General features: G+C 42.4%; 1 protein-coding gene across 1 annotated transcript; it reads left to right on the top strand.

Moving 5' to 3' along the window:
- Positions 1-1,359: 1,359 nt before the first annotated feature.
- Positions 1,360-11,805, top strand: lhcgr (luteinizing hormone/choriogonadotropin receptor). The gene is made up of 11 exons (XM_018738173.2): positions 1,360-1,822; positions 4,780-4,851; positions 5,881-5,955; positions 6,343-6,417; positions 7,026-7,100; positions 7,382-7,459; positions 7,588-7,656; positions 7,815-7,889; positions 8,954-9,139; positions 9,496-9,558; positions 9,973-11,805. The coding sequence occupies exons 1-11, from the start codon at positions 1,656-1,658 to the stop codon at positions 11,162-11,164; spliced, it is 2,127 nt and encodes a 708-aa protein (XP_018593689.2). The 5' UTR covers positions 1,360-1,655; the 3' UTR covers positions 11,165-11,805.
- Positions 11,806-12,420: the final 615 nt, after the last annotated feature.

Below are 12,420 nucleotides of genomic sequence, written 5' to 3'. Positions count from 1 at the left end.
GATATGCAAAGCAAAGACACTGACGTTATGCTATACTGTACAGTCATATGATTTGTCCTCTGTTAATTACAAGCGAAGGAAAGCAGATCTTCAAAACTGGGCTTCTCTAGGAATGAGATCTGTTTGTCTTGCACTTCCGATGGGCCACGTTTGTGGCGTGAGATGAAACGTTGTTAAATTCACTTGTTTTCTTGTGCAATCATGTTGTCATGAACCATTGCTTATATCTCTTAAGTGCTGTTTTACAGTTTAAATTAATTGTTAATTTAGAGCAAACTGTATTTCACAATGGAGCAAACAAAATAAGTTGTATGAAGTTTATTTCATCGAAATGCTGATTTATCTTATTTATTGTGTGCTTTAGCCACTATCCATCTCCAAAGGATCTGAGAAATTTTTTCAATAATTTTTTAGAATTTAGAGATTTAAAAAATAAAAAAGCAAAACTCAGCTCTATGAATATAATTTCGATAAATACAAATTGTACGGCCATATCTGTTGTGTCCCCTTCCTTTTGCCTCTCATTTGTGAGTTTTTTGTGTGCTGTAAACAAATCCACCATTTACAAAATAATTTTATTCCAGCTAACACTGATGTATAAACACGCTATACTGACAGTTTCGCTTCACCAACCGACCACATTGTGTGACATTACAACAAAACGTCATGCATGAATTCCAGAAACCTCGGACATGTGTTGTGAGCCAAGGCCAGGCAACCTTGTGGAGCTTATCAAGTGCATGACCAGGCGCCAAGGGAGGAACACAGAATCTCTGGGCAGCGGCTACGAATCGGGTCATGGCGTCCTCTTGGAGGCCAAGAGCCTCGTGTGAGTCACTCGGTTCATGTCTGCATACATTTCAATCTAATCACAAGAGGCCCATGGTCAACACCACCGGAGCATCATACAGTATTACTTCTGTCTATGTCATGGGGGTGTGGGTAGAGTTCAAGACTTCTGCAAAGGGCAGATCTAATGGCCACTGCTCCAGCCATAAAATAAGCAAGAAAACATCCTTTTCTAGTTATGTTTACTTATTGCATAAGGGTGAAATTCTTCACTTCAGTCCTATACATTATTTAGAACAAGTCATCATGGCTCAAAAAGTTTTTCAAACATCGTCATTTTAAGAAAAAGTTTTTACGTTGATTATGTTTAGGAGGACACAGAAACAAAAAAAAAAAAAAAAAAAACACAAAGTCTCACTGATTAATGAAATTGCATAACATCCAAGCTTCTTGCAGTCCCGTTACTTCACTTTTCCAAGACCACTTGCGCGATACTTGTATGTAGAAACTGGGTTTTAATACTGGATGGAGATATACGGTGGGAGGGGGATCAAAGTCTGCCTGATGACGCACGGATGACTCTTCTCATATTTGAAATAGAACATTGGTGTCAAGGTTTTTTCTTTTTCTTTTTTTTTAACTGTTTTCGCCCAAACTGACAGCGTTCATCTGAAACGTGAAGACCGCGGCGTGGACAAATCACTGTTCTTGCTAAATGTAACGAGGAAATAACGGAAACGGAGGGATGAGAGAAGAATGACCAGTTGGAGTGCGCGCAGCCTCAGCGGAGCCCCGGCGTCTCGACGTCCTGCTTCGGATGTGAGAGGAGAAAGGAGCAAGTCGCTGCGCCCCTGACACTAAAAGAGATGCTGATGCTGCCCGTGTTCCTCATTCTCCCATCGCTTTTGTTCAGTCTGACCTCATCCCACTTCGTGTGCCCGGGGATTTGCTGCTGTTCCGCCGAGACGATCCGCTGCACCGAGGCGACCGAGCGGTCGCTTCCAGGGGACCAGAAGGATGTTTTCAAGCGACTGTGAGTTCAATCATCCGCTCCTACTTCCAGTTGTGTTTAAAAAACAGGATTATTTTACAAAATTCATGTTTAAAATTTCAGATTAAATAGGAATAACTTCTTTTGAATAAATGTAGATATTCCCAGTTATACAGCATCTCCAAAAAAATGCGTAATTGCGCACAGTGTCGGTAGGTGTATATGAAGCTCTAGTAAAAGTAACAACTCACGTTTCGCACGCAATGAGTTTGTCTTGTATTGAAGCAGTGTTCATATGCAGCTGATACTTTCATTACTTTGGCAGAGCCATAGTACCCAAGTAACATAATGAATCATGTGAACGATTTATTTTTTTTTTGATGAAAAGTTGCTCTATGTTACAATTCAGTTATTATATATCCAAAGTAATTATTTATTACCATGAAAATAAAACATATACATCTCAGTCACCGAATTAATCACTGGCTGTGGCAGTCCCAGCCACCCCTGACCAATGCTACCAAACACACGCTTCATCATCATCATCGTCATCAACATTATTATTATTATTATTATTATGATTATTATTATTATAACAGATGAAAATATAAAAACAAAGTTTTAGTTTAAAGATACAACAGTGTTTGACCCATTTATACAGCAACTGGCAGAAGTATCTCAGTTTTAGAGGTGAGTGAGTATTGAACCTACAAACATTATGTCACAAGTCTTACTGGATGATGACAAACATTATTAGTGTTATTGTTGTTGTTGTTTTTTGTTGTTGTTGCTTTCTACATAGAAAAAAAAAGAGTATTCGTTTCATCAAAGAAATTGTAAGAAATTTGAGAAACACACACACACACATTGTCTGAACTGCTTGTCCCATATGGGGTCGCGGGGAGCCGGAGCCTAACCTGGCAACACAGGGCGTAAGGCTGGAGGGGGAGGGGACACACCCAGTCCGTCACAAGGCACCCCAAGCGGGAACCGAACCCCAGACCCACCGGAGAGCAGGACACGGTCCAACCCACTGTGTCCCCCTTATTTGTGAAACAGCGATTTTGCATGTTTTTATTATGCAGTATATACCACCTTCAAGTTTTCTACGGGCCATGCCTCATGTGCCTTTACAGTGGAATAAAGTGTGAAAATACAAATCAAATTTAATTTTAAAATAATAAGTTAATAATAATTTTTTCCTCTCACAAATTCTTACGTTTTGTGGGCAGGAGTGGCTGGAAATGGAAGAGACCACAGCTAGCAGAACAGCTTCCAAGTGCCATGGCTTAACTTTTACATCAGGGATTTGTTTAGTTGATGATGTTGCTGAGATATTAGAACCGCTATTACAAAGAGGAAATAAAAAATAAGTCTTGTCTGCTGCCAGTGGTAAGAAAAACTATGACATAATAGCAAAGCTGTACAGAGGGATAAGTAAAAGACCTGAGAATTGAGTTGCGTTCAACTTTCGCTGACAGATGATAAAGATGATGGTAGAGACTAAATTAGCAGTCTGGGAGGTGGAAAGCAAATCAGCTCAGAACAGTGATTAAAGAAGTCCCCAAAAGTCATGAATATAAGGAGGGAGGTCATTATTTACTGAGGGAAGAGCAGTGTTAGTGGAGAATCAGGAGTTAGAGCCCCAATTGATTGGTCTGAAAAATAGTATGATTCAATAATCCATCAATAGTTCTTTACATAACCATGGTAGTATCATCAGAAAGAATTTCTGCACTACTGAGTATTACGGTTTTTTATTTTGAAGAGCAGCAAAAAAGCCACTTACATCTTGCATGAAAGTAGGCTGCAGTAAAAACAGAAAATATGAGCGAGACAAATTTAAGTAAATGAAATAGGTAGATAGGAAGGGGTGGAACCATTGTTGATGTTGTTAGAGTCATTGATGGGAAAAATCTGTCTAGGAAAAAGATAAAGGTGAAGGTGTGTGGGACTGCAACTGGGAAGAAATGTTCTGCCAGTATTTACAACTTTTATAAGCAAAGAAAGTGCACTAACTGGAATACCTGTAGAGACAAACAACACTTGCACACACACACACACACACACACACACACACACACACACACACAAAAACCTCAGAAAGTACATAGAAGAAAGCAAAAAAAGAAGGTCTCTGAAACACATAGTTGTTAGCCAGTGTCATTAAAATGAAAGTTTATTCCAAATGCAAATAAAAAATTCAACTGTATATACTGCAAAATGCTCAAAATGATATCTGGACATAACATATTTACCTAATGCTTTTCTCCAAAGTAACTTACAGTGTTGAGGTTACAACTATTTATCCATTGGGTAATTTTCCTGGAGCAGTTTAGGGGTAAGTACCTTGTTCAAGGGTACTATCACCAGCAGTGAGGCTTGAACCTGTGGGTCCAAAGGCAGTAGCGCCAACCACTATGCGACCAGCTGTCCCATTTTATTAATGATCATTGTTCTGCTAAATTGGAGGTCTTTGGCACAGAACACTTTTAAATGGATTCTCAGAAATGTAGTGCGGTAATAGTGCAAACTCCATTAGCTGTGAAGCGATCGGATTTGTTAAAATGTATACAGCTCTCCTGACCGTCCTCTGGGAGTACTGTTCAGATTTGGTAAAGAAAAGTCATTGCTTGACAGTATCAGATAAATTTTGTTTCAGGTTAAAGGTAGCAGTGGGGGGTGCGGTGGTACAGCGGGTTTGGCCAGGGTCTGCTGTGCGGGGTGTCTGGGGCTCGAGCCCTGCTTGGGGTGCCCTGCAGTGGACTGGCATCCCGTCCAGGGTGTGACCCCTCCCCCACTCAGCCCTGTGCCCTATGCTGCTGGGCTAAGCTCTGGTTCATTGGGACAAGTGGCTGTAGACATTATGTGTGCAAAATGTGGCATGTTGACAGAGGGCAAACTTGCTTGCAATGAAGCTGAGATACAATTGTGTATAAGCTGTAAAGGCAGCATGAGCCTGCAAAAGTGTGTCTCCTCTGCTTGATCATACTCCCTAGGACTCTCACACACCTGTCTCTGAGCAGTGTTGCCAGCCACTCCTTCGATGGGCTGAGCGGGGTCCTCAGAATGTGAGTACCTGTCAATATACTAGCATCTACGGACTGTAGAAGTGTGACAGTTCATATTGCCTCCATTTATGTTTTCATCTTAGGATCATTAAATGTCCTGTTCTGCTCCCATGTTTCCGAAGCTAATCATCCTTAATTGAAATTTAAGCACAAAAAGTTCTAAATTCATATCAGACAGAAACTGAATATTGTAATGTGCTTAAAAATTGTAAAAGAACACAGAGAAGTGTTTACAAACCTTGTTCATCACAACAGCCTCAGTGAAGTATTGTAGCAATTTTGAATGTAAGTTACAATCCTAAGCAGCAACGCGCACTGTTCTTTAAAGTATTCCAGAAGGATCTTAGTTTTCCTGGTCATTTGTTGTAGTTAAGATGATATTCAAAACTCAGTCATTATATTAGTGTCTGATTTGTTTCAAAACATCCGCTTTGCATTTTTTCGATATCCCCTGGCAGAGTTTGTATCTTCATTCTGCCTGGAGGTTCGGGACATAAAGCAGACATAAAGATGTTTTATAGAAATTAAGAAGTCTGAACCCATTATTGTTTTATTTTCAGACTACATTTCATATTTGTCTATCAAAGCTCTTAATGACATAAGATTTTCAACGAAATGTTTTACATATCTTGCAAACTGGAGTTATATGGAGAACTTAGAGGAGCAATTTTGCAGTACACCATTGCATGCATATAGTACATTGTACATAAAGTTTCAGTGTTTACAACTGTTACAGCCTGTGAGAGACACGCAAGTAAGAATTTCATTGTGCAATTTACATCTGCACTATGTACACATGGCAGTAAAGTTGACTTGACTTGCATTCTGTGGCTAAAAATGTACAAAAAGTGTGGAATTTTCTTTCAGAATAACACAGCCTACTACAGCAAAAAGTTGTACAACCCACAGTGTTACTCTGCCCTTAAATTTTTTTTTTTCTTTTAAATCTGTGTGAAGTGGACATACGGTGTAATTTGTGGGTGTGAAATGTTTTGGACCACTTAACCCTCTTCCCTCCTGTGACTTCAGTGAAATTGCCCAGAGTGACACCTTGAAAACCATTGAGGCCATGGCCTTCAACAACCTTCCAAATCTCTCAGAAATGTAAGTGTCGCATGGGCAGGATTGCAGGTGGCTGGAAGGCTGCAGCCTGTCCCTTGATCAGGTCAAAAGCTATTTTTTATTTGCTCCCTAATGTTTATTTTTTGGAGGGAGGTGGGGAATTGCAGTGGAAGAAGTTATGCATAAATCAAACTCTGATGAGATTCTCATCTGGTGCAGCAACTGAGCCGACCATGATAACAAATGATTTAGCATTTAATCCTGGGTAAAATGTGGAAAACATGTTCTAACTCTTAATTCGGCTTGCCAGTAACCTGACGAGTTGAAATTCTATGCAAAACATTGTAGACACTGATAAAAAACTATTTTTCTTTTGTCATATTTTGGGCTCAAACAGGGTCTCAAAAGATACGTATCTTTTCTTTGCAGATCAATACAGAACACCAAGAATTTAGTACACATCAGTCAACGTGCATTCAACAATCTGCCAAGGTTACGATATCTGTAAGAACTTCTTGTTTTATGCAGGATTTCGATGTGTTATATCTTTACGCAACATGATATTGCCTTGATTTCATTGTGTGTGCAGTTTCCATGTTCACTCTATGTTCACATGGGCTTCCTCTCGCAGCCCATACACCTGCGTTTCAGGTGAATTGGTGACATTTGGTGACATTTGGTGACACCGAAGGGTGTGTATGATTGCCCTCCTATGAGCTGGTGTCTCTTCCAGGATGAACCCTGCCTTGTGCTCTATGCCTCTGGAACAGGCTCCGGACCACCGCGATCCCGAAATAGAACGAGTGGTTATTAATAATGGATTGGTACATTACATATCTGTTGTGCCTTTCCTGTTGTGTCTTCCTGACATATGAATTCTGTTTATACTTCATTATAATATTTTTCAGTAATTAGTGATGAAAATCCAAAAGATCATTTCATCATCTAATCCGTTTGTTCCATTTTTCCATTTCATCATCCAATTCCATTTGTGACTTCCTTTCTATTAAACTTTGTATCTTTGTCCCATGGGTTTTGTAGAGGTTGAAAACTCCTCATTTCAGGTTGAGGAGAAATGCTTTCTTACAAAAATGATTGTTGGTTTTATGTAGGAGTGTTTCCAACACCGGCATTACTGTGATCCCTGACGTATCATCCATTTATTCTCTGGAGTCTGTTTTTATCCTGTAAGTTCATCTTTTTGTTTTGTACCCTCTTATTACAGTACATTGTGGTATAGCAGAAGCCAATCCTCACAAAAACACACATGAACCTCATATAACGTGTGCGCTAATGAGAATGTTAAAACATGGCCATCGGTTACACAATATTAGAAGTCCAGAAAGCAAAAATAAGTCACAAAGCATTGAACCTTTGAGACATCAGCAGCACTCAATCTGTTTCACTCGAACAAAAGTCACACACATAGTGTCCAAGCTGGTGTTTAACATGGATTTTGTCTTCTCAGTGATATCTGCGACAACCTTCATCTCGAGTCCATTCCGGCAAATGCTTTTGCTGGGCTGTCAAATGAACACACTACAATGTGAGCTCTTATTGTTGGCTATTTCTGTATCACTAATAAAGAAGGAAATAATAATTTAATAATTTCCATCAGTTTGAAATTATTATTTATTTTTAACGAAGGGTGGTTGTTTTTGGCTTTCGTTTCAGGATCCTACATAGAAATGGTTTCAAGGAAATTGAAGATTATGCCTTCAATGGGACCAGGATCCATAAACTGTATTTATTCATATTTTTCTTTCCTTGCTTGTTTGCACACTGTTTTGCTTGGACTTTTTGTCAAACAGTGACTTTTATTATAGCAATGCCATGGAAGAGAACTTGAACTGAAAGATCTGCTTTGAATGAGATATGCAACTTTGTATATTCATTCTCAGGATTCTCAAAAACAACAAACACCTAAGAACAATCCACAAAGATGCTTTCAAAGGAGCAGTTGGACCTGGGGTTTTGTAAGTAAGATAGTTGACCTGATAATTGTAATAATGACCTGATAATTGGCAGGATCATTCAACTGCAAAAAATGATTCTACCATAAACTCAAACATTTACATTTAATCATTTTGTATGCTGTTCTACAGATACTGTAATGAGAGTTTATGGAGCAGATAGGAGATTAGGAGAGAGGTGAGTCTGGAAGGGATGTGTTTTGAGACCCTTCATGAAGGTTGAAAGGGATTCAGCAGTTCTCAGAGAGAGGGGGAAGTCATTCAACCACATTGGAGCCAGAACCCACAACCTTCAGGCTTTTGAGTTTGGACCTCTTGTGTGTGTGTGTGGGACCACCAAACGGGCAGAGGTGGTTGAGCATAAAAGTCTTGCTGAGGTATCATGAGTAGTCAGGTCCAGTACGTATTGGGGATCCATCGATGTTCTTGTAGGCTCTAGAGTCTTGAACTTGGTCAAGTTCAAGACTCTAGAGCCTACAAGAACATCTATGAAAGAGAGAGATGAGGAGGGAAGATACACTGGAGCGCTTAGACAGGACAATCATAACTTCTGCAGAAGCATTCTGTAATAGCTGGAGAGATTTGATAGCAGAGCCTGTAAGACCTGACAGCGATGAAATGAGCGAGTTGACCAGTGGAACGAGAACTGAGGACAAGGAGGTCACTCTGGTCGACTGGAGAGTTTCTGACACCGTATGGAGGTCAATCTCTGTGGAACAGCTGACCTTCAATCCAGACTGATAACTGTCAAGGAGATCGTTGTAGGAAAGGAATACAGATAACTTGCAGTCATGGGAGAATATGAGGCCACCACGTTGCCACCGTTTCTCACCTGCATTGTTTTATCAGACAAATCCCCTCTTGTTTCATGTTTGTTGTTTGCAACATACCGCAGCATTTCAGGTGCTTAACTCATGTTCGTTTTCTTCTCATTGTGGGCACAGGGATTGAGGTAATTGAGTGGCTTTGTGTATTCGAGTGTTTCAGATACACTGTTTCCTGGGACCGTCTGTGTATGTGCTGTGTGTGCCATTTTTGGCAGAATAGCGATCGATTGTTTTTCGCAGAGATGTGTCTTTGACGGCCTTGGAGGCGCTGCCCTCCCGGGGCCTGCAGTCTCTCCGTCTCCTGGTAGCTCGTGGGACCTACAGCCTGAAGAGCCTCCCCCCTCTAGGAGCACTGGAGAGCCTGCAGGAGGCACAGCTCACCTACCCCAGCCACTGCTGTGCCCTGTTTGACTGGAACGCCCGCAGGTGAGACAGACGTCACCTACTGTTATCGACCAAAAAACAAATTGTTTATGATCAGACTTCAGCCTGTTGATCCTTCAAAATACCCGAGAAGCCGCCAGCAGACTTATTGACTTGCTAAATAACTGGCTTAACTGCGCATTGAATTTTAAGGTCGTGTAGTTTAAGTATCTGAAAAACACACACACACATTTTCTGAAACAGCTTGTCCCATGCAGGGTCGCGGGGAGCTGGAGCCTAACCCAGCAACACAGGGCGTAGGGCTGCAGGGGGAGGGGACACACCCAGGGGACACACCCAGGACGGGACGCCAGTCCATCATCTGAAAAACAATTTAAATTAAAATATCTCTCTTGTAGGGATTCCGCTTTCTTTGACATTGGGGGAAACGGATCATACTGTGAGGACGGCTTTTCCTCAGAGTAAGTATCTCAGTCCTCTTGATTTTCCTCAGAGAGAATCAGGCTCGATCACTGCCACTTAGATGGGGGTTAATATGACAAGTGGCTGACACAGCATCCTTGGACAGTGGTGTTAGTACTGAGAGTGCAGACGGATGGAGTGTTTGTTTGGGCTTTCTTTGTGTGTGTATCTCCTGCTTTGAAAAAAAGCACATAAATGGTTTTGTTGATAGCACACGCAAACAACCAACTATGCCTCGAAACGTCCTTCTGCAGCAAAACACCCCCGAGACTCAACAACCTCTTGTTGACAGATGGTTGTAAAAGAAGAAAAAACATCAACTTGTCAAGTAAACATTGTGGTGAACGTGAAATGAAGTACTTACTGCGGTATTTTGGATCGTGCCCACCTGTTTGATGCTCCGTTGCGTTTAGTATTCCAGGCCTGGCTGCTGACTCCACCGCTGTGCCACCGCTGAAGGATCCGGCCATGTCCGAAGAATACCGGGAGGCCCTGGATCCTGTGGATTTCTATTACCCAGACTTCGACTTCTGCCGCAGCCCCAGGATGCTGCGGTGCACTCCGGAGGCAGACGCCTTCAACCCCTGCGAGGACATTGCTGGCTTCCAGTTCTTGCGTGTCGCCATCTGGTTCATCAACGTGCTCGCCATCACCGGTAACTTGATGGTGCTGCTGGTGCTCGTTGCCAGCCGTGGCAAGCTGACCGTGCCGCGCTTCCTCATGTGCCACCTGGCCTTCGCTGACCTGTGCATCGGCATCTACCTGCTGATGATCGCGATCGTGGATGGGCGCACGCGGGGCAGCTACAGCCAGCACGCCATTGCGTGGCAGACGGGGCCGGGCTGCGCGGCCGCGGGCTTCCTGTCCGTTTTTGGCAGCGAGCTGTCGGTCTACACGCTGACCGCCATCACTCTCGAGCGCTGGCACACTATTGATCACGCCCTGCAGCCGGAGCGCCGCTTGGGCCTGAGTCGCGCTCTGCTCACTATGGCTGGGGGCTGGTTCTTGTGCCTGGGTGTAGCACTGCTTCCCCTGGTGGGCGTCAGCAGCTACAGGAAGGTGAGCGTGTGCCTGCCGATGGACATCGAAACGCCGCTGGCCCAGGCCTTCGTCATTCTCCTCCTCTTTCTCAATGTGGCCGCCTTCCTCATAGTGTGTGCGTGCTACGCGCGAATCTACCAGGCAGTATGGAACCCCGAGTTTGCTGGAAGGAATGCGGACGCCAAGATCGCTAAGCGCATGGCAGTGCTCATCTTCACCGACTTCCTGTGCATGGCACCCATCTCCTTCTTCGCCATCTCCGCTGCCTTCAAGGTGCCCCTAATTACAGTGACCAACTCCAAGATCCTACTGGTGCTCTTCTATCCCATCAATTCCTGCGCCAACCCCTTCCTCTACGCCATTTGTACGAAGGCCTTCCGCAGGGATGTGTTTGCGCTGGCCAGCACGCTGCCATGCTGCGAGAGCAAGGCCAGTGTGTATCGCACGAAGGCCTACTGTTTGGACAACAGCGCTGACAAGCCGAGCAGTGTGGCCGCTGCCAAGAAGAGCTCCCATATCGCACTCAGAATGGCTGCGTTCAGCTCCTCCATACCAGCAGAATAATACAGTGAGAATCAAGACAGACTCTCTCCCATCATTCGCTTTTTTTTGCCTTGTCTCTTGGATTGGTCCAGTGTTTTTCCATCTGAAACACTTGAAACTGTCTATATTATTTTTTTTGCAACACACTTCAAAATGAAAGGAGGATGTCACTTAAGATAAGATACTTTATTGTCATTGTATACAATACAATGAAATTTTGTGTGGCAACCCTCAGAAGAACAGCAGCAGAAAGAACACTTGAAATAAATAAGAATTAGGTTGAAACTTTGGACTCCTCCAATTAGCATTAAAATTAAACTAGCAATGAAAAAATATTATATAATCTTTTTGGTCCCGAGAATTGCTGCATTGAAATTTACTGGCCTCATCCCCGGTTTGTGGAACAGGTCATGGAATACTTGTGAAAAGAATAATTACGTTAAAGCAGCGGGAGTAGCTATTGTGAAAAACATCAACCATCTAGTGAAAGACATGTGGAGCGTTGTATGTGTGGACTTGATTGAGGTCACCCATTCTTCACACCTGGAACAAATAAGGTGCAGCCTCGGACATCACCTGCCTACAGCACTTGGAAAAGGCTTAAGAAGACTTATTATGCTATTTGAGCATCTTGACATTCGATGTATTCAGTGAAAACCTCTTTCTATCCTTTTAGCTGATCATTTTTAGTTCAGATTTTTTCTGCTATGAATTTCATGCTTCATATTGCTTACATCTAAATGTACTTTTGAAGTTTGTATGTTTTACATTGCTGCATTTTCAATTAGTAATTGAATTACAGTGGAACCTCGGAACTCGAACTTAATTCGTTCCAGAAGGGCGTTCGAGTTCTGAATCAATTTTTCCCATAAGAAATAATGTAAATTGGATTAATCCGTTCCAGACCCCCAAATGATTGCCTATTTAAACCTATATACATACACGCGGCCTGATGCTAAAGCCATAAATAAAAAGTGTAAAACCCAGTGCAAATCGTAGATTTAGGCATTCCACACTGACTGTGCTGCAGCCAGATGAAGGACACCAACACCTCACTATCATGTTTTTCAATTATTTCCTTTTGGACCTCTATCGTGGCTCTCATTATTTTCCTTTTTGGCTCATTGCTTTCACTAGTAACCTTCTTAGGACCCATGATGGCTTATTTAATGTAAGATGTAAAAAAGCACAAAAACACGTGCAAATTCACAGCACAATGAGCGAGATGTTCACTCCGCCAGTTTTCAGACAACACTGACTGACTCATACCGAGTCGT

Source organism: Scleropages formosus, chromosome 8 (genome assembly GCF_900964775.1).
Source record: "Scleropages formosus chromosome 8, fSclFor1.1, whole genome shotgun sequence".
Taxonomy (NCBI): domain Eukaryota; kingdom Metazoa; phylum Chordata; class Actinopteri; order Osteoglossiformes; family Osteoglossidae; genus Scleropages; species Scleropages formosus.
The sequence above is the reverse complement of the archived record's forward strand: the minus strand, read 5'-3'. Positions and strand labels throughout refer to the sequence as shown.